Source organism: Corvus kubaryi, unplaced genomic scaffold (genome assembly GCF_017639235.1).
Source record: "Corvus kubaryi isolate FWS band 111438036 unplaced genomic scaffold, C.kubaryi_AGA036_p1.0 split1-131, whole genome shotgun sequence".
Taxonomy (NCBI): domain Eukaryota; kingdom Metazoa; phylum Chordata; class Aves; order Passeriformes; family Corvidae; genus Corvus; species Corvus kubaryi.
Genome location: NW_024582073.1, coordinates 2,009,414 through 2,032,022, shown reverse-complemented (window position 1 = coordinate 2,032,022; position 22,609 = coordinate 2,009,414). Strand labels below are relative to the sequence as shown.

The window sequence follows — 22,609 nt, the reverse complement described above, 5'->3', positions numbered from 1 at the left end:
CCGCCCCGCCCGCCCCGCCGCCGCCGCGCCCGGGCCGCTCCCGCCATGCGGCTGTGGGTGCTCCTCAGCCTGCTGCTGCTGCAGGAAGCGCTGCCACACGGTGAGCCGCCGCCCCGACGGGTCCCCCCCTTTGCGAGGCGCTGCGGGCTTCCCTTTCCCAGTCGTACCCGGCGGCCCGACAGTCCCCGGGACAGGAGCGGGAGCCATCACGGGAGGGGGCGGCGGCGGGGCTCCCGTCCCGCTGGGCAGAGGCGGAGGGAAGGCGGGTTGCTCGCATCGTGTGCGGCCAGCAAGTCGCCGAAGCCTTCCGGCGAAAATGTGGGTTCGGGTTTAGGGGAGAGGCGTTCGCGGCAGCCCCGGCTGCTCCTGCCCGCGCTCTTTGGGGTAAAACGTTTTGAGTCCGCGTCCAATCCCGTGTGGCGCCTGAGGAGGGACAGCGCTGGACGTGGGACAGTGCAGGACGTGGTGCCCGGATTTAGAAAACAACCAAAAAACTTGTTGGTTTTGTGCATCGTTGTTCGATTGATTCGAGCTTGACTCCTAACTCCGCTTCAGGCTGTTGAGAAGGTCTTGGTGGGGAAAGGCAAGTTTTTGGGAAGGGACATTCATAACTAGCTCTTGACTCATGTAGACTTCAACTAGGCAAAAGAGAGGCTCTTTCCCTCTAGAAAAATGTGAATGAACTTATTAATACTTATTCAGTATAAACGATAAAAAAATAATTCCATTGTTTTTCACCATGGAAGGGCTTGGGGATCAAGGCCTGTGTAGCCCGTGGGAGGGTTTGTAGAGAAATGGGAGGCAGGCTCTTAGGTGAGTGGTGAAGGCAGCGAAGCATTTACCACAAGTACTTCAGGAGGTCATAAGGAAAACATTCTCGTAAGAACATAAAAAATCCTCTACTCTGAGAGCTGTTAAGCATAAAAAGAATTTGTCAGAGGAGGCTGTAGAGTCTCCAGCCTTTGAGAAAGTCAAAGCTCAACTGGACAAGGCTCAGAGCAGCTGAACAGAGATGGGAAGGGACTCCAGAAGCCTTTTCCAGCCTGGTTTTTCTCGTAACTACATGCAGAGGAATTGCACTGTGGATCAGAGTGGTGTGGGAGAGGATTTCTGCTGAAAGATCTGGTCTGTGGGTATACCACATCAAGAAAAGTGTTTTCCATTTGAGAAGTAGACAATAAAAGTACAGAGTAAGAAATGAGTTGTAACTTGGGCAAAAGATTTCCCAAGTCTATTTTTTTGTCAGTTTGTCATGCTTATACTGAGGTTTGACTGGGTGCTTCCCTCTCTGCCATCCAGAAGCTTAGCAATGGGAGAAAGTTATCTGGCATATTTAATAAGAGTTTCTTGTCTAAAGCTAAATGTAGAAGTCCTAATATAGGTATTGTAATTTCAAAATAGTATTCCTAATTTATCTTATATTAATTTATGAACTAATGAAATATGCCCCTCCAGATTGGCAGTGTGTTTGGATGATTGCCTTTTTGTTCGAAGTTCCACAAATGTTGTGTCCTGCTTGTTCTGTTACATTACTTGTAATCACAAAGGCTCTTTCCTCACACAGTAATCCCACTGGTTGATTATACTTTATGGTAACCTCACAATTAATTAATTAATTAATTAATTTTTTAAAATTTAATTTATGGTAACCTTGCAATTTATTTTCTTCTCAAGGAAGAATTTATCAGTATAATTGAGAGTTTTTTCAGTCTCTGATGATGCCAAGATGTAACATGGGGCCTGCCTTGTGGGATGGGTATGTCTGGTGAACAGTGAACCTGATTCCTTTGTACTTGTGGGAGACCTTGCTCCCACTCTGCTTCTCAGATTCTCCAGGCTGACACTTGAAGATCAGGGGCCTAGTCGAGTTATAACCTGTGCAGCTGTGAGACCAGTGGAATGTGCTTGTGTTTGTAGGTGATGTCTCAAATAAAAAATGAATGCTCTTTAGGATTGTATAACTAACACCCATTTTGAAATTGTTTTGTGTGTGACATTTGTGAGAACAAGGGGCAGACAAACATTAAAGGATGAGACACATACTGTGAACCAGGAGCAGAAGTGCTGCATGATGTGTTTCTGTGGCAGGGAGGCATAGTCTCCTGCTTTGGCATGATGAGTTAGCAGGGACCCTGACTGTACTGGTGCAGCTGAAATAAGTACAGTGCCTCTTAGAACTGACATTAGGAGCTGATCAGAGGTAGAAATGAGGCATTTTCTCAATGAATATTTTTCTAAGTCTTAATTTTATTATATTTTTAATAAGGAGTGCTGTTGTGCTCAAGCAGTGCAACATTAAACAGTGCAACGTTATTACAACAGTGAGGGCTCTGTGCATTCCTCTAGTGAGACGGTAAAATATCCCAAATGTGGCATATTCATGTGCTTGCATAAATGGGCTAGCTGACTTTGTTCTCTTTCTTGGGAAAGTCTTGCAGATTGGATAAGGAAATGGAGGACTCTTGATGATGGTTTCTGTATTCCTGGAAGGATTTGATTGTGTGTCCTCTTTACCTTAGGTGATACTGTAGCAGTTAATTTAGTTATCTGGCATAGAAAGACTTAATTCAGCTATGACATAAGATAGGATTGTGGGGCGCAGAAGTGGTGGTGTCAGTAGATATCTGTGCAGACTTATTAAGGGAATGTTGGGAAGGAGCATGGCCACGGCTTGCTTGGAAACTCACCTCTCTGGGAGGTGCAACAGAGGCAGAACCAGGTTTTCTGTGTAGGAAGATAAAATCTCCTCTGATGGTGCTTCCTGAAATGCCCTTGCTGTCACCTGGAGGGAAATACAAGGTCAGGCAGACAAGGGTCTCACGGAGCAGCTGGGAATGTGGTATAGGAGGAAAGTGTTCAGACTCACTGAACTGCAGAAACATGGAACAGAGGGAGCTTGTGTGGAGAGAAAAAACTTCGTCTTGAGAAAATCAAAACCAGGCTTCTGGCACTTAAAATTGAAAAGCTTTCATAGAGGAGTCTTTAACAGTTTCTTAAAGGCAGAATGTCAGGTGTGGCAGAGCACACAGTATGGGATGAAGCATTTCATAGGGGTGAGGTTGCAGGATCCATGTGCCTTTGAAATAGTGTCAGGATCAACGTTGGCAGAAAGTAGTGGAAATGTCAAAGAGTAGTTTGAACAAATTCAGTAGGGTTCAATGGGGGAAAAAAAAATGAAAAAGGATGGCTGAACCAAAGCTTTTGTGCTGCTACAGACTATTCTGGAAAGTTCAACAAGGAACTGGAGTGGCCAGTTTGATGGGAATGCTTATTTAAAAGGCTTATCAGGCCCATTGGTGGATGTGATGGGCACAGTAGTGTGATGGAATTTCACTAAGATGGAATAGCTTACCCAAGGGAGAAGTGGCAGTACGTGTTGAAGAAAACTTTAGTGTTAAACCTGTTTCCTGGTGGGTTTTGATGGTAGAAGTCATCTGGACTGAAATACCAGCCCTGTGGAGAAGGGTAACTGACCACCCAATGTGTAATGACTGGTCTGCTAAGGATAATCAGAGGGGCAGCAAGGACTGGATAGAAAAGCAAAAGGAAGAATAACTTCCCCTCACATGGGCTGGGTCGCACACATCGGGGTGTGGTGCAGAATGCAATTGTTTAGATGCCACAGATAATGATTTAGAGCTGCTACTCAGAGAGCCCCTGAGAAGAGCAGCAATTCTTGACTTGATCTGGAGCAGTACTCAGGTAATTGGATTCAGATGTTGCTGTGGAACAGCCAGACTGTAGTTTTAATATTCTTGCAGGAATAATAAAAGACAAAGAAACCACTGATGTATTTAATTTTGGGAGGGGGAATTACATAAGAGGAGGAGGCACCTTAACTCACATATGGGTTAAATATAAAAACCAGAATAAAGCAGACAAAAAGAGTTTGAGAAACAGCTTTAAAAAGGATAAAACCAGCCATAAATCCTTTTTCTTCTTCAGATGTACTGTGGTGGGGCGGGGAGACATGGCTGCAGAGTTTTATGGCTGTTAGGAATGAGGGATAAGAAAGAGCATCTATAGAAAGTAAAATCTAAAAATTTATCTGTGTGTACCCATGTTCACTATGGAGGTGCTTAGAGACATTTTAATGGAAAATGGTGACATAAGCGTAGAAGAAACTTAGAGTGCAATATCCTACAAAGCACTACAACAGCAGACTCTGAGACAGAATTCTTCTCTATGGGGAGAATCATTAGAGGACATCTCATTAATATGCCAAAGGAATCGGTGTTAGAGAAAATCAGCAACAGAAACTGTTTAAGTGCCATGATTTTATGGTATACACCTGAGGTGTAAGAGAAATTTGAACCTGAAATTGGTGAAGCCTTAACCCAAGTGCATAGCTTGTCATAACTTAGCATCTTTTTCCAGAGAAGGGCAGTGAAGCTGGTGAAGGGTCTCGAGGGTAAGTCTTATGAGGAGCAGCTGAGAGAGCTGGGGTTGCTTAGCCTGCAGAAGAGGAGGCTCAGTGGTGACTTTACCACTCTCTACAACTGCCTGAAAGGAGGTGGTAGCAAGGTGGGGCTTGGCCTCTTCTTCCAGGTAACCAGTGACAGGATGAGAGGACAGAGCCTCAGGCTGGGCCAAGGGAGGTTCAGGTTGGACATTAGGAGGAATTTCTTCACAGTAGATGTGATCAAACATTGGAATGAACTGCCAAGGGAGGTGGTGGAATCACCGTCCTTGGAGGTGTTTAAGTAAAGACTGGATGGCACTTAGTGCTGTGGTATAATTGACACGGTGGGTTTTGGTCAAAGGTTGGACTTGATGATCTCAGAGGTCTTTTCCAACTGAATTGATTCTGCGATATCACTGCATACCACTGTATCATATGATATAATTATACCTTTCCAGGGAAGTGGAAATATCCCAGTATTTTACGATATTTGAGGGAGGTAGAGGTACAAAACCAGATATCTGTATTCTGTAAACTGAACTCATGAATAAACAGGCATGAATTGCAGAAAAGTCAGTGTGGTTTTGGCATGACTGCCTTTTTTTTTTTTCCCTTGAGAAGTGTTTTCTGTTTTTCATATCTGCTGAGGTTCTCTGAGGACTTTTTCTGAGAGTTTGGCCATGGATGAATTGGTTGATGTATTTGGATTCCCAAAGGCTTTTATTAAACCTGTTGTAAAAGATTCCTTGGGAACCAAGGTGCTGTGAGACAAGGGAAGACCTCTCACGAAACAATAACTAATAGGAAATAAAGAGTAGGAGTTAGTCTTTTTGCAGTATGGATAGAATTGCTTTTATCCAGTTGAATTTAACTGGGATCTTGTAAGGCACATGCTTTTCAGCATGTTTAAGTATCTGTTCAAAGAAAACTTGTCAGTAAAGAGTTGTAGAATGATCTCTCAATTTTGAAAGACTGGGCAGGGAAAATAGGACTTCAGATTTTGTGCTGGTAGATGCTAAGTAACACAAATTGTTCTCCCTTCATATATACCTTGATGAGTTTCTACTTAGGAATTATTAACCAATAGTTCCTACTTAGGAAAGTGATCTTGGAATTACACTTGATTATTTTAAAGAAAGTCACCTCCTAATAGTGCTGTCTTGAAAAGTAATGAGCTGTTCTAGACAGGAAAGAAGACACTATTAATATGTAGAACTGGATTTGAGCATACCTTGAACCTGGTGTACAGTCTGCTTTTGTGTTCTTGTCGTCACCCAAATGTGGTGTAGCGGAACTGTTTTAAGATGCAAATTCTTTACAGGAACAATTATACAGAGTAGGACTTGTCAGCCTGGAAAGAATATGAGTCAGAACCACTCAAGTTTTGTAAAAGTGTATGTGCTGGAGAGAATGTTGTTGGTGAAACATGGATATTTATTCATTTAATACAGAAACTATAAGGCCTCTAGTATTTATGTGTAATTTGTGTAATTTTGAAAACTGACCACACAAATTAATGAAGGAAAACACCCAAGGACAATATAATAAAAAAATACAAAAAAGCATCCCAAAAAACAGCCAAGCACAATGAAATGATGACAACTGTGGTTCACAGACTCCTTGAGCTAAAGGTTCTTGGAAGCTTAGGTGAGTAGTATCAATGGAGCAGAGTTGGTTACCCTGTTCCCTGATTGGCATCTGACACTAGGTGGTGTAAGTGCAAATAATTTTGGCCTGACCCACTGTAGCCTTTCTAATGAAATGCAAGGAAAAAATGCTACAACTTCCTGATTTTTAAATTCGTGCTCACTAGGCACCATGCCTTTTAAAAAAAAATGTGTTGTACATCAGCCTGGACTTGGAGAAGTCAAAGCTGACGCAGTGCAAGGTATCCTGCTGGGGTTTGAGGAGTGTCCCAGGAGCCATCAGTGGCAAGAATCTGGAAGTCCTGCTGTTCATACTGGCAGCCAGTACCAGTTTTAATTCATGCTGAGTATACAGCAGGGCTGTTTTTCATTCCAGAGGGAGCTTGTTGATTGATTTGTACAATGAAATACCTCAGTGTTTCCATGTGGAAAACAAGAATTAGCTGTCAGGCACAGCTAGTGGAGTTTCTGGTGTCTAGCAAAAGTAGTTTTAGGCTTGTCTCACCAAAGAATTGTGCTTCCTGATGTCAGTTAAAGTTGGAATTTTTAAATTGCTTAAAAATTTCTTCTAGTATTTGAGACACCTCACTTTTTCTTTCTGTTTTCTTTGTTTGTAAAGGCAACTGTGCTTCCCTGTTGTCTCTAGGAGATAATGAAATTTCTGTTTGTCTCTGAGTAAGATTTTGTCTTCATCTGGATTGTCAAAATAAATGGCTCTTATGGAGAAGTGATGACTTAAACAAGTCAACTTCAAGTGACTTAAGTGTCATTTGCATTTCAGTAATTACTGTAAATGAAGAAAACTGCATCACCATCAGTATTTTATAAATTGTAGTGAAGTTCTACATTTGTCAGTTCTTCATGTGTCCCTTATGGTGGCATGGTGTTTGAAGAGGTTATGCAGAACTGATGAGCGCGTGCAATGAATTTGGAGAGCTTGTGTGGCATTGAGTACTGCATGGCAGTGCCAGGAGGTACAAATGACAAAAGTGGCTGGAGATAGAAGTGCTGTATTTCTTTCCCTTACCATGTGTAAAGTTTTCATACCTTGCATATTTCTCTGTTTATATAAGTATAGATTTTCCACATGTTGTTGAAAGCTCTTTTTTTTTTTCCTTTTTCCCCAGGAAAATGGGTCATGACAGACTTCAAAAACTTAGGGAAATTAACTCTTACTAAGTTTTATGCATCTTTTCTAGGAAGAACAAAACTTCAGTTACTCTCTGGGGTAATAGGGAAGATTTTTTTTTCCAAAAAGACTATATAAACATTGCCTTGTTTTCTTTATTTTACTAGTTATTGGACAGCCTGCGAAGAGTAAGCGTCCAAAAGAACCTGGGGAAAATAAAATTAAGCCTGTTAACAAGAAACTAAAACCCAAGACTCCCAAAACGAAGGAGAGAGAATCTGCGGACTCCTCTTTGAAGTCCCAGTCCATACTGACACAGGTGATGGGTAAAGGTCATGTCCAGAAACTAGCTGCCACTTTAAGCCTGACTGCAGGACAAAGCATAGAACTGCGATGTAAGGGGAGTAATGTTACTTGGAACTACCCTTCATATTTAGACACCTTTAAAGACTCCAGACTCAGGTAAGCTATTTTTCATTTTTTGCAGGAAAAATCCAGAACTTTTTTCCCCCTACTGCTTTCAGCACCACTGGTGTTTGTTTATTTATATTTTTACAATCAAGATGCTCTATCTAATAGTTTTTAGTGTCAGCAAAAAGGATGAGCAACTTTTAGTCATCACCAGTTACAGCCTTGTGATTTGTGCTGTGAGATAGTCTTACAGTATGTGAACTGTATTTCCTTCAGATGAATCTAAAATACAGATGATGTTCACCATTGTGCTCTAACCACAAACAGGGAACACCTTAGGGTTGGTCCAAAGTAAAACACTCTAAATCTGTGAGCCCCTGTTGCTCTACAGGGACCTGCTCCTGTTAGGCTGTACTGGTTGCGAATGTGGCTACCACATGAGGTAGTAAGGTTAATTTCCTGAAGAGACTCAAACCCACATCTCTTAACTAGCAAAAAATACACCAGCCTCCATGCTAAGGAGCAAGTGAGAGTAGTGGTTCAGAGTTGCCTTTGTGTGCAAAAGGGAGTTGCAGGGCTTGTGTTGTGTCAGAGTTTAATGCTGAAGATTGTCACTTTAAATCAAGAAAAGCTTTTTCTTTCATCTAGAGGAGACATGTTAATGAAAACCATATAAAGATATGTTAGAGCAGGAAGAAGAGAGCTCCCTCCTTTTTTTTTGCCCCACCATCTGAGTGTCCTGTTGCTCTGAACATCTTTTCTGAGACTCCATACACTGTTCTCCCTCCTGGTTTTTCAGGATAGTACACATAGCTAAATGTAGATTAAATGTAATAATTTGGTCCTGTATTAGAAAGAAGAGGGGTATATAAGAAGCTTAAGGATGTCTTCCACAGGCATTTTGCCCTGAGTAGTGTTTGTTTTCACTGGCTGTTTTATGGAGACAGTGAAGCACTGTGAGTGATACCTGAAGAAATAATTGTATGGAGCTTTTCTTGGATTATTAGGTGAGAAGGGCACAGAGATGAGTCAAGATATCAGCTTCTCTTTTCCTTCTGTTCCTAAGTACAAGTGTGTATGCTCTCTAACTCACTCAGATTATGTAAATCTCTGATCTATTTCACTTACAGGTGTGATGTTACCTTAAAATCACTCCCAGTTAATTAATATTTCAGATACTCCACTTCTCTTTCCCAAGAGGAGTGTTGATGAATGGCAGTTACACGCTGTGATCTCTAGCACATCCTCCTGTAGTTCATGAGCCAGTTCTCTGTGCAATTATATGCTTGTCCCTTGTTGGCTGAGGAGCTCAAGAACTCTGAGTGCAAGGCTTCTGCCACAGTAAGTTACGGCAGCAAGCCGGTTCCTGCTGTGGGCTTATCGAAAGAGTATCTCTCAAAAGATCTTGTGGCCGATTTAAACTGCTACTGCTTACTCTTTTGTAGGGAATACTGTTCTATCCAGGTTTCTTTCAGTAGGTGGCGTTTATTAGCTGCCGTACAGACCTGGCGGCCCAGCAAGCCAGAGCCGGATGTGCAAATCAACAGGGAGTATGTGCATACATGGTGGTGGTTGTCGTTCTCAAGTCTGTCTTAATTTTGTGCACTTGCAAATAGGTTGCTGACATGGTTTGGTCCTGTAGACCTCCACGCCATGTTATCTGAGTATCAGCATCTGGCATTGAAGAAGGCAGGCCAAGTATTCAGAGTTTTTGGAGAGAAATCTGAATGCTTCTTAATTGGTTATTTGGCTGTCTATTCCTCTCATGCAAAATTAAAGTATTCTCTGTTGATGCATATGGAACAAAATACAAGAAAATGAGATAGTTTGGGAAAACAAAAAAAATACATGTGTCATCATTGTGTAGTTTTCTGTTTTCCAGTTTGAAGGAGTTTGGGATCTTGTTGCCTCAGCAATTTACATTTCGGTTCTCAGTCAAGTTAACAGTAGTAATTTAACCATACAACAAAGGCTAGTAACGCCACACAAAACAAAACATTTTGACTGGGTGGATATAACTTGCCTAAGTATATCTTTTCCTTTAGAAGTATGTAAGGCATATACTTAAGGATCTGTATTGAAATATAATAGTCATGACTTTTGAAATAAGTTATTGAAGCAGTAAGGCTGTGTTTGACTAAATCAACAGTTTTGAATGCAAGCAGGAAATCCTAAAATTAACTAGAGAAATTGAAAACCTAGATTAGAAGCAGATTTCAGAGTCACAGAATAGTAATAATTTATGGAGATATTGACCACAGAATCCTGTGCAGTTACATTTTCATCACATTTTTAGGATGGCTTTGGTAATTATCTCAAGGTCTTTGCTGTAGTGCTAATAGGTGCGTATGAATTAAAGTCTGCTCTATAGAATGTGAAATTTGAAATTTGTGTTCTGTGGTTTTAGAAAGCTTTGATGGAGTTTAACTGGAAGTACCATAAAGGTACCATCTACTTAGCTCAGTTGGCAGTGTTCGTAAGTGAACTGGCACCAGAAAAGGTTAGCAAAGGTATGGTCTTTCAAGAGGAGCTTAGATCTTCCTTGTGGCACATGCAAGACCACGCACCAAGCATCAACTGCAATAGGCAATTTAAAAAATTTTATTAATATATTACCTTCATTATTTTAAAACAAAATGATGAATATAGGGCAGAGGGGGAAATTCTTAGCAGTAATAACCTATAGCAGAAATTGTTTAATCATCTAGATATATGGCCAGTATCTTCTAACATTTTTTGGGTACTTAAAGACCGAGAATAAGGAATCCCTTCATTACCAGTTAGTAAGGTGTGGGGCAAAACCCAAGCTAATTAACTGGGCTGGACTTTTTTACCTTCGATTTCCATGTGGGTCTTGCTGGAGTTGGGGCATGGGTGCAAACCAGAATTGATGGCAGCAGCAGGGGGAAGTGATGGGGCCATGAGGAGGTAGTGGAAAATGAAGAAGGAGTGGGTTGGTGTGCCAGAGGAAAAGTGAAGAGGAGGAGGGACAATGGTGACAAAACTGACAATGCTCCAGTTGCTGGAGACTAATGACTACAATTCTTCTGTTCATTTTAATGTCCTTATAGAAACAGATGCTCAGGCATCCAATTCCTAGTTTTCCATTAAATAATAGAAGGGATTTGCAAATTCAACTACTGTGGCATTTTGGTTTGTAACTAGTTAAATTTAGCATCAATGTAATGTATTTTCTATGGGTGGTTGCAAGAAGAAGTAGGGATAAAAGCTAGATGTTTTGCCTCCATGCTATGCTTACCACATTTTTAACTCACTCAGATGGTAAGGTGAATACAGCAACCTGGGGGACAATATGCCTTTCCAAAAGAGGAAGATTTTAATTAGAAAAGCCATTTCTCTAGTATTAGTGGCTATGCTTTCATTGAATTTGTCCTTGTAGCCATACTTTACAACCTGGTAAATAAAATATTTTGCTTGCTGTACTAGAGAGTCTCAGTTTTGAATAGGTCTGGAGCTGTTACAGATGCTAAAATTATCATATCTGAGGGAGGGAGAGATGCCGAGTGAAAGGAGGAGGAGGACTCTTTGGCTGCTTCCTGCTGAGATGGAGCAGAAATTCTGCCTTTCCGCTGTTCTAACTGGAGTAACAGTACACACTGAAATAATTTACTTAGCTTTAGAGACTCTAGCATGCCATACAACTCTGGGAGAAAGCTCGAATCATGCAAACGTACTCCCAGCTCAAGGACACACACAGGCTTGCTTCAGAACTAGCCTGTTATCTGTAATACTCTCTTCCTTTGTTCAGCACATAAGTACTTCTTGTCTGAAAACTTTGTGTGCTGGCTGAACTAGCCAAAAACATTGATGGCTTTAAGAGTCAGAGGTTGCTCTTGCACCCCCAGTACGGAAGGGCTGGAATGCTGTTTTGTAAGACTGCGAATAACAAATTAATGACTGGAGGCTCACCCAGAAACTGGATCTACAACATATGAGAGGGATGAAAATAAAAATAAGGGCAGGCACATTTTCCCTTTACTAAAGCTTTATAGCAGAAAGCTGCTCTAGATGAAGGCAGTGTGACTTCACACAGTTTCTGTGCTGCTTGATTGCAGCATGGGTCTCTCCCCTGCTGAAGACCAGCTGCATTTAACTTTGTCTGATAAGAGAACTCACATGAAATGGAGCTGCTCTAATGGAAGAAGCTGGGGCAAACAGCTGGACATGCATCACATGTACATTCTTGTGAGCAGAGGGTGTCTGGACAGGAGCACTCTCACAAAAATTGAGGAAACTGGATGTTTTAGGAGGCAAAATTAGACTGAAATTAGACTGCTTTCACTGGATGCAGACTCCCACAGGCTTAGTGGGACATCTGTTGTGCTCATGTGTATAACTGAATTTAATTTTGCTGCTTGTGCTTTGAAGTCTGAAAGCTAAGGATTTTTTTGTTGTGTAAAACAGTGAGATGTTATGTTCCTGTCCTAGTGAGCGTATATTTGAGATAAGCTCTCTTTTGTTGGTATGAATGCAGCTGCTGGAGAAGAGTTTGGTAAATGCTCTTTGAGTGATGCTATGTATACTGTCTTTATATATATGTATATATATATACGTATTTTAGCTTCTAAATGTGGCGCAGTGTTCTGGTAAAAATCTTCTGAACTGTAAATATCTACAGTTTAATAAGATAAATGTATGGAATAAGATTTTGGGCTACTTTTCTAGTTTCTTTAAACAGTCTGGTAATGTTGGTGTATACAACATTTTTACTTTGTGACATCTACAACACAGGAAAATTTTGGCTTCTGTGTCAGACTTCCCAGCATTTAAAATATTAATGAAATAATAAATTATCCTGGAAATATTGGTCAGCTGTTGGATTTACCATTTATAATTTACTTTATATGGCCTGTTTTGTCTGCTTAATATGGTCATATCTCAAGTTTCAACACTTCCACTCTCAGTTGCCAGGTTTTGTTAGTGCATGTTTGTGGATGACTACCTTGCTAGGTTATTTCCATTGATTACTGGATAGCTTGTTCTCAGTTAAGAAGAACACACTGTACAATAATTAATTAACTCTGACCTTATTTTTCTATCTATTAGAATTTCAAGCTATAGCTCAGTGTCTGCATTAGTGATTGGAGGCAAAAGTGTTCTGGCATAATGGTTTCTCTGTATTGTTGACATTTAGTACTTGGTCCTTGGAAAACATTTTATTCTGAGGTAGTCATATAGCCTGTGAAATGTGAACTGTGAAACTAAATAGTAATAATACAGACTAGGACATGTTTTGGATTTATCTTTTCTTCCTGTTGTTCTCTTGCACAAATAGGAATCGCTCAAACATTATCCAAAAACTGAAGATAATTTATAATGTAAGGTAGTGTATTTATTAAAAATGGAAAGGCTACTGCACCATAATTACATTATTCTAAAAAGTGGAATCAGGCAAGGTTGTGTAGGACAAGTGCATTAGTGGATAGGAAACATGATTTGCCTGTTTATTGAGGCAGGCCTCAAAACTGCCCTGTGGTGGATCCATGTACTAGCGGTGTCTGAGGGCTTAAATGGAAAAGGTCCTTCTCAGTTATCTCTGTTTGAGGTGTGTATTTGGTGTGCTTTTATCTCTAAGCTGCTGGTCTGACTGAAGGCTGAATGTTGGGTTATGTGAATTGCTGCTTGTGATGGCTGGTAGTTGTGCAGACTGCTAGCAGAACACCTGGGGAGTCAGAACTTTTGGGAAGCACATGCAGCTGAAGTGGCAGTCTTGGTTTACACAGTTATTCTGCCTGCAATGGAGAGTTAAGGAAAACAGAGCATTTAGAGAACACAGTGCACACAGGCATGTTTATAGTACTGCTGTTACTCAGTGATGAGGTGTTTAGAGGATAAAAATTTCTTCAAAGTTGCTAATCCCAAAAAGAAGTGATTCAGTTGGGTATCTGCCTCACAGAATAACTGCCACATTAATAAGAATTAGGAGGATAATAAATATTCGAAAAACCCACAGTTGAATGAGTATGAGAGCTGTTCATATTTCATGCAAGCTGTGTATTTGTCCAAATCCCATTTAAAACAGTAAAAAGAAATTTATTATCAAATGCCTAAACTTGGATAAATCATTCCTGACTTGGTTAGAAAAGAAACTACCTTGTAACTCAATGTCTCTCAAAGGAAAGAGGGAACCAACCCTTCATGACCTTGATGCACAACCATGAAAGGCAGTGGTTGAAAAGAACGTTTTTAAGGGTCAGAGCAGCAGCAGAGTACATCACTACTGGCACATGGCTGTGCTGACAGGGTTCCCTGAGAATTGGTACTCTCAGGCTATTGCTTTTGCAATCCATCAAAAGTCAACCCAGCAGACTGCCAACCACAACACCATCTGTCTGCCAGAAAGAGCCAGGAAAGTAAACCTTAAAATATATAGAAAAAAGAAAAAGATGATACTAGCTGCTGTGTTTCATAAGATAGGACCTTTACCCCTTAGAAAAATTGTCAGTATCTATGTATACGTCTACATGTTTATAAATATTTGCACATTTACAAATGTCAATCCACTGAGAGAGGTGCCTGGGAAATTCAGGAGAAGAAAAGAAAAAAAAAAGCAAATGAAGTCTGAAATAATCACACAGGCTGAATTTTGTGTAGTTACATGACGGCAGTGCCACTACACCTCCAGCTGTTCTCAGGGTCATGCTCTAAAATAGCCGAGGGATGAGGAGGAAACTCCAGTGAGGTGACTTAGAGCAGAGGCGTAGGTGATGCAAAATGATTTAACTTGCAGGACAAATCCAAGCTGAGATGGCAGCTCTTTCCAAGTGGAAACTTTGACCAGGATGTTAAAGATTGGTAAAGCATTCACACTGAAAGCAGGCACAAATTATTAAACAAACTTTCTGCAGAGTATCTGCTACTAACTACTTGTGAATTATCTTTGTTAGATACTATCAAAGCACTGCTACAGTATTTAAAAAGGACTGAGATGCATGTGGGTTGCCTTGTAGAATGAAGGAAAGGGCTGCGCATGGACAAACTGGGACAAAACATAGATGAACATATTGCCTAGAACGGTTGCAGCCCATTTTCAAAACGGAGACTTGAAGGAATCCAAAAATGAACTGTACAAGACAAAAGCTTGCAAGCTCTCATATGTAGTTAAAATCAGTAAAACTACTCACGTAAACAGTCTCTGCTGGAGCAAAAGGGGAATTTACAACAGAGGTCTGAAAGTGAAAAGTGGGTCAGTTTTACAGAGAAGGAATAAAAAAACCAGAAGTGGAAATGAGCTGACAGAAATGAACAAGGAAATACATCTGTTTTTATTTTTCCACAGCATAAAGCAGCTTGACAGGTATAGTCAGCTGATCCTTGCAAACTCCACGGCAGCAGACACAGGTGAATACAGCTGCTGGCTTCAGCTGTGCAATGGTAACAAATGCAGGAAGGATGAGACCAAAACAGGGTCAACGTACATCTTTTTCACAGGTAATTCACTGACTGGGGGATTATTAATGGTGAGACAGGAAGAAAGCTACATCAGTGGTTTCACTGTTGAGATTTTACTCCCACAGTTTTCATCTATTTTTAGTGGACGTTAAGGAAGACAGTGCTGGTGGGCAGAAAATTACTTGCTTTGTGTGATTTTTTGAGTCCATTTTCCCTATAGATTATGTGAAATGTGTACCCAGAGTAATGCATAATGTAATGAAAAGCACAAACCTTAGAAAATAATAACACACTTTCTGAGGATTTTCTACGAAACAAATAAAAAATGTTTTAATTCTTGAAAACATGTCTTGATAAAGAAAATAAATCTGTGCAGAAGATTCATTTTGTCACGGCATTCAGATGGCCCCATGGACTCTCCCCCACTGCCACTTTATTCCAGTTACATGCACTGCCTTAAAGATCTTGACCTTGCTGACCTTGGTAAGGCCACAGTTTCTCTGAGGAGTCATTATAGCATGTTAAGAGGCAAAACACTCTTCAAGTACATGTGATGTCCCCCAGAGCCTGTGCACAGTTTGCTGCTACTTGGTACAACAGAGCTGAAATCAAATGATTCATTTTTTCTTCTGGAAACCATTCTGAATAGTAAAACAACCTTTGATGCCTCACTAGAGCTAAAGTATTCGTGGCAAGAAAATGTTTTAGTACAAAATGTTGAGATAGGATTGTTTGCACTACATTTTGGAGCTAAATTGGACCATGAGACAGAAGTGCTTAATGTTTTTAGGATACATTCCTTTAGAAAGGCTGGAATAAACTTCTCATCAAGTTATTATGTAAATGCTCATGCTAGAAAGAGGAATTTCAGATTTATATTTCCAAGAAGCATGCCAATTATGGAAATACTCCTTAACTGCAATTCTAAGGGCACTAAATGTTTCATCTATTTAGGACAGTAAATCAAACATTTTGCCTAAAAGCATAGGTATAAAAAGTCTGTAGCTTCAAAGATATCTTTTTCTAGTAGTCCTTATCTTACCAGTGGTGATGGGATCCAGATAAGTATTTGGAAGCTTACTAAAAGACATTCCAAAGATTTTCTTAAGATTAAAAAAATACTTCATTTTTAGTTTCAATTTAATGTTTTTTAATGCAAGCAATATTCTTTTTTCTTTCGTGGTGGATATTAAAAATTAAGCCAAAGCTTTTTGTTTTAAATGTTGCTCACAGCTATTTTCTCTTGTCAAATGTACTTTTCTTTCTCTTAAACCAAAATGTAAATATTTCTGTAATTATGTCAACTCTTCTGCACAGACAAAGAGGAACTTTTTGTACCTACTCCCAGTTACTTTGAGATTGTCTACCTGAACCCAGATAAACCTGCAGTCATCCCATGCCGTGTTACTACTCCTTCAGCAAAAGTGACTCTACACAGGGAATTTCCAGCAGAAGAAATTGAAATAGATGGAACTGGTATTATTTATGATGCAAAGAAGGGTTTTGTCTTCCAGCACCCTACTCCTGATCATAAAGGTATTGTCTACTGCAAAGCAGAGTCACAGGGAGCACCTCAGATTTCCATCAAATATCACCTACTGTATGTGGAAGGTAAAGTGCAGTTTTCTCTATGCTTAAACTGACTCTTCTGCTGACATTAAGAAAATAATTTTTAAAAAGTAAAGTAAGTAATGCAATCAGAGTTTGAAAATCTTGATCAAAAGTATATGTGATAAAACATTTATCAGGTTTAAATTCAAGCAAGTTTCCCAGTTTAGAGGGGAAAGTTGCAGGTGTAAAACACCTGTTGCATTAAGCAAACTGAGTCAAAAATTGACTCTGAATTTTATCAGTGTATTTAACTTTAGCAGCTAATTTTCTGTTTCTAAACACTATCTTTGTCTCAGTTCCCAAGGGCCCGCCCTCAACCACAATTGCTGTGTCATCCAGTAGAGCCAGACTCAGTGACAGAGTTCATGTTGTCTGCACAGTCCTGGGGGAGCCAGATGTGGATGTGAACTTCAGGTGGCAGTACCCAGGGCAAGAGGTAAGAGGTGTATGCCCTGCCTGAAATGGTTTGTTCTTCACAAAGGCAGCACTTTGAATGCTCTTGCCAGTTCAGGCATGCTGGCAGGAGAAGGCAGCATATCCCCTTTGAACTTAAGCTTCTCTTTCCCTGAGAATCTAGAAGTAGCACAGGGATGAAGCTGGAGAGCTCTACCCCTGTTAGTAAAGATCAAATTCAGCAAAGCTCACTCCTCCCTCAGATTTCCGTTCCAGTGATACTTGGCCTCTGGCAGCATTTCCAAAAAAAGCCTCAGACAAGGTCAAAGCCAACCAGCATCAGGAGGCTGTTCTAGGGCAAACCACAAGGCCCACTGATGCGTCTGCATTTGACATTCCTTCCTTCTCCACAGCTTGGGTGCATGAATCATCCCAGCACAGAACTTTTAAGCTTGCCCATATCCAGAAGCAGAGTATGCTTCTGCCCAGCCTCATCTGAAAGAATCCACAGGAAACCCAGAGTGAATCCGTGGTGTCTTTCTTGCACAAAGTAAGATGTATCTGACTAGCATCATTGAGCATCCCTTTTCTTTTCCCACTAACCACCTTCACCTGTTACAGCAGAGCTCATTTCTTCATCAGCCTCATCCCTATTACTGTTTATCCTAAGCAGAAGGAGCAGAGGAAGGATTGCTGGAGGATGGAACCCTTCACCAGGGAAAAGGGATCTTCTATGACTGGAGGGTTGGCATTGCATCCTATTTGCCCACTCTTCTGGTGCTGGGTTGTCAAAGGACAGTATGGAGCTTGCTAGTAAGATTCTTTTATCAGCACTGGTGTCCTTGGGAGAGCAGAGAAGTAAGTAATTTAACGGCAGAGATAATTGCTTAAATGAGTGATTTGAGTTCAGTGCTTACTAGGCCTCAGGAAATGCAAGTCTACTGCAGAAGTTTGCAGTAGCCATTCAGACAGGAAGGTGTGTGTGTCCTCAGGGGGACAACAGTGAGAGAGCAAGTAAACACAAAAGGGATTTGAACTGCTGGTGAGAGCACTGGGAGTGTAGAACCAGCTCCTTGCTTAGATGTTAGTTTGTCCTTTCACTCCCTCTATCCCCCTCCAGCCATCCTTTTCTGGAAGGGAAGAAATGCCCCTGCTTGATCACATTAGCTTTGTTGATTGATACGGTTTTCCATTTTTTGTCTTGTGTTGTTTTTTTTGGTTTCTTTTGTTCAGCTTCCCTTGATTTCTGTTTATTAGACTGTAATAACTGGCTGGACAAACCCCATTTTTGTCTTTTGTAACTAACTGTAATTACTAAGAACAATTAAAGGAATTAAATTCTAGACTCAGCTTGGCCTTCCAAAAGTGTGTATCTCATTAGAATCCGCCCTAGTTTTTCATCTTTCCCAGGCTGCCCCCAGCCTGGTTTGCTGGCTGTTATTGGCCCAGCTGCTCCAAGTGGTTTTACAGCACCTGATGCATGCTGGCATGTACACGTTTACACCTCTAGCACTGAATATAAACAGCTAAAGCATGCAGATTATCTCCCTTGTTTGCTATGGATACTAGAGCTTCAGTGCAGGGCACATGCGCAATTAGCAGAGGACACCTCTCACTGCACCCACCTACGGGGGTGAGAGAGGCTTTGGCCTGTGGCCTGAATCTGCCCTGGAAAAGGCTGATGTGCTTATCCACTGGAATAAACAATCTCAGCTCCAGCTGTGCCTGGGGATAGGGAGGGGAGAGTTGTGTTTGGGTTTCTGCCCCAACAAAAGGATGAAGTAAATGTCAGAGTAGAAGCACAGTGTGCTTTGTTGGAGACTTTAACATTTATTGAGAATGTTCACATACTGCAAAGAAAAAAGGGGGTGGAGGGAGAAGAGACAGGACCATCAGTGTTGCTGGTCATACAGACCTTTCATGCAAGAAAAAGGACCGACATGGTTCTAAGATTCACTGGATGTTTCCATTCATGCTGCTGCTTTCAGTGCTGGGAGCTCAGTGATAGTTTTGTCCCACCCCACGCCACCCAGCAGCTGGGCTCTCCCCTACTGCTCGATTCCTGAGCAGAAGCAGCAGATTAATCCCTGCCTTGTTCCTAGGTACGCTGCATTGTGGAGACCCTTATTTCATCTCTGTAGTCACTAACCTCTCCCTCTTCTTTTTTTCCACTCAGTTGTTTTTTTTTTTCTTGTTTTCCCTTGCCACTCCCTGACAATTGCATTTGCTCTTCACCTGCTGTGAATGCATACAGATCCACCCTTAATCTGATTCTGTGCAACAGGCTTCAAAGCAGAAGGCAAGTAGTTGGAGGAAAAATGGACTAGCAAGAGCCCAACCATGCAAACAAGGGTCCACCTTGCACAGCCTTTACATTCACTTTCAGTAGGGTCAAGGAAGTTCCACTTGCTATATTTAAGAACTAAGACTTGAATAAAGTGTGCAATAGTACTTGATTGCAGGTAGCACTTAATTTTGATGCTTGGAACAGGAGGTAGGGCTTTGCTAAGTGGCTTAATTACTTTTAAAAGTTTAAGAATTTCTATGAAATTTACAGCCAAGAATTTTTATGTATTTTTTTAAAGCTGATATGGCATTCCCTGACTGCACTGTGACTCAACCCTAAATTCAGAAGACTGGCAGCTGCCTTTGTACTGGTCATTTTGCAAGTGTGAGATTGTAGCTTTGCTTAAGTGTCTAACCCTTTTGCTACATTTAGCTTAAGCCTTGTAGCATTCATATTGGAAAAATGGATAATCCATCCATTTCATGAAGCAAGGGAAGACTCTTTCCAAGCAGAAACCTTTCACAGTTTTATCCCAGTTACTGGTGTAGCAGAAGCCAGTGTGCTTAAAGCTGCTGACTAGCAGCTGATGGATTTTGGAAGAAAAGAGACTGCCTTAGTCTATCTGTGGGCCAATTTCTCTTACCCAGTATTTTGTGACTTTCTGAGGTGCCAGGCAGTGTGACCTTATAACCAGTCCATTAGGGAACTATCTTACAGAACTAAAAAGACCAAAAAACCAAAAAAAAAACCCAAAACACCTTTTATTTAATAACAAAAAAACCCCCCAAAAAGCGGGTTTTTTTTGATCTAAACATGGCAGGTGTATGTGTCTTTTTGGCTTTGAAGTTACATGTACATTTTGGAAAGCAGAATGTGAGGATTAACTTAGAAGTATTTGAGAATTGTTAGTTTGTATGTTTTCTAATATAGTGTTTTCTAAAACTAGAGGAAGAATTAGTTCTCAACATGTGATTTACAGCTATTTGCTGTGCTAAAAGAGAACTAAAACTCAGTCAGCTACCTCTGACTGAAGGCATGCCACTGCTGCCTTCTTTTTGAGACATGCTGAAAGTCTGAAAATGAGCTCACACATCTATCCTGGCACCTCCCCCAGGAGACCTCACCTATTTGATGAGGTACCCAAATGCAGCCTTCATAAGTGGCCTAAAACTGAGCTTACACACAGGCTCCAGGCAGAGCTTTGGCAAGCCCACCTCTGATCTAAAGATACACAGTGCCTTGTGCTTGAAGAGCCACTGTATTATCCTTATTTGGCATAGCTTATTGGTACATCAATATTTAATGCAGGAATGTTGCTGCAACTGCCAGACACCTTCAATTCTCTCACTTAGGGCTGACTTTTGGATACAGGCTCCTACTCTCCAACCTCTTGCTTCAGGGTGCTAGGGTGGTGTCACTCAATACACTTTTCAGAATCACCTATTTTATGTGGGTGGGTTGTTTGTGTTTTGTTTTTAAACAGTCTGAGAGGCCTGTGATTATTCAAAACTTCTGGAGACTGATAAACAGAGGAATTGGACATACTACAAGAATCTCAAAGAGTGTTCTTCTTGTTGAGGATTTTGAAGACATAGATGTGGGAAACTATGTTTGTATAGCTCAGAACCTACAAGGAGAAACAACAGTAGCTACCAAAGTTGAACTGAAGTGATAGGCAAGACTTCTGGACATGGACTGATCTGTATGTTATCTGACATAATAGCCATTAATTTTCTTTATTGATGTTTAAATGAAGCTTCTGTCTCACTGTTTCTTTTATATGTCAGTGCATGCCATGTTGACCAGCTCGACAGGTCACAACAAAGTTCCCTATGTCCAGCAGTAGTGAGTTGTGAGTTAATGAAACTACTATGAAGCATTAAAGTTTGAGTCTCAACATGCATAGGGTGTGTGCATATTTAGAAACAGGTGCTCTTTGGGCTTTCCTTTGCATGTGGTCTCTTCCCTCAGACTCTTGCATGAGGTCAACCCGCTGTGTGGAACGTGCAATTTTAACATTACCAGTACTGTACATGTTTAAAACAACAACAAAAAAGCAAACTAAAAAAGCCTTGTTACAAAGTTAGCCAATAGCAGTTGTTTATTTTGCAAGAATAATTAAATTTCTGAACATTATGAAAATATAAATGTGTGTGTGCTCATTTTCATATATGTGTAAAGACATGAACACAAATAAAATTTTCTCTCCTGGTGAAGATTTATCCTCTAGCATCTTCATATATATTTAGTACTTCCAGAGACTTGTAAGCAGTTGGATATGCTGGGTTTTCCTTATGTTGTTGCATTCTTACAACCTTATAATAGATGTATAGTATTATGTTTAGTAAATTATATAGAAAATTATGGTTGCTAAAGGTAAAACTTGTTTTATTTATATATTAACATTTACAGAAGAAAAAAAAAGGAAAAAAGCAAACATTAGAATAATGTTCAGTTTTACAGCAGAGTTTCTTCTTAGGTTCATAACAAGCTCAACGTGATTGTATTGATTTACTTCGGAGAAAAGGAAAGATATTTCATTTATACAGAAGTATACCTGGATAAATAAGCCACTGCTTCTCTCACCCTGGGTTTAGTTACCAGTACAAGGAAAGAACCTGCCAGAGGAGAAGGTCAGAACTTGGTAACAACATTGTTGGACATTTTGGCAATGTTTTTTTCCTTAGTCTCAAGCATCAACTTTATGTGGGGTAGAACTTTCAATACAAATCTATTCCTTGGTAGCGAAATGACAAAAACTAATTTAATGCGAGCCATTTTAGTGACAAGGCAAGTGAAAACCAGCTTGTTCTGAGCATACAAGGAAGCAACGCAGGAACTGGTCCCTTGGGCACACACTTCCCTCTGTCTCAGCCTCCATTTGACTGGAATTCCTAAAGCTTCTGGTGAAGGCCTGAGGTAACCCTGTGCTCCAGGTAATTCAGACCTTTGAGCAGATGTGTACAGCACTGTTTTGAGAAGTGACAGCTCTAAGTGCTAATGTAAAAATGGCAGCTTCCCAATAAAGTCAATAATCTGATTAGTAGTGTAGCTAATGAAAGCATTAAACAAACTTGCTGAGTGCTTTTTCTTCAGCATGCAGGAACCTAAACCAATTTAACTGATAAGAGAAATACCCATGATAAAGACTGAAACGGTTCTATGCATGTCTCATGTAATAGGCTACATGGAGAACATTCCCCAAGAGCTTTTTTCATCTCTGGCCTCTGAAAATAAGATATCAAAAAAAAAAAAAATATAGCATGCAGCAGAACTAACTTTGAAGGTATAAGAGGCAAGGTTAATATGTTAAAATG

The 22,609-nt window shown here is 40.6% G+C and overlaps 1 protein-coding gene across 3 annotated transcripts; it reads left to right on the top strand.

Annotated features, from left to right (window-relative positions):
• Nucleotides 1-8: 8 nt before the first annotated feature.
• Nucleotides 9-21,514, top strand: PDGFRL (platelet derived growth factor receptor like). 3 transcript variants are annotated; one of them, XM_042053632.1, is made up of 7 exons: nucleotides 9-100; nucleotides 7,345-7,639; nucleotides 14,889-15,040; nucleotides 16,319-16,612; nucleotides 16,909-17,048; nucleotides 17,323-17,327; nucleotides 17,682-20,059. In XM_042053632.1, the coding sequence occupies exons 1-7, from the start codon at nucleotides 46-48 to the stop codon at nucleotides 17,740-17,742; spliced, it is 1,002 nt and encodes a 333-aa protein (XP_041909566.1). In that variant the 5' UTR covers nucleotides 9-45; the 3' UTR covers nucleotides 17,743-20,059. The 3 variants fall into 3 exon arrangements, with proteins under 3 accessions (XP_041909566.1, XP_041909564.1, XP_041909565.1); XM_042053630.1 differs by lacking the exons at nucleotides 17,323-17,327; nucleotides 17,682-20,059 and adding an exon at nucleotides 20,776-21,514; XM_042053631.1 differs by lacking the exon at nucleotides 17,323-17,327 and having other exon boundaries at nucleotides 17,419-20,059.
• Nucleotides 21,515-22,609: the final 1,095 nt, after the last annotated feature.

Excerpts from the sequence above, each read along its gene's own strand:
- PDGFRL (XM_042053630.1), top strand. The coding sequence starts at position 46 with ATGCGGCTGTGGGTGCTCCTCAGCCTGCTGCTGCTGCAGGAAGCGCTG. Across the intron at positions 7,640-14,888 it reads TTTAAAGACTCCAGACTCAG|CATAAAGCAGCTTGACAGGT; the intron begins GTAAGCTATTTT and ends ATTTTTCCACAG. Across the intron at positions 17,049-20,775 it reads GGCAGTACCCAGGGCAAGAG|TCTGAGAGGCCTGTGATTAT; the intron begins GTAAGAGGTGTA and ends GTTTTTAAACAG.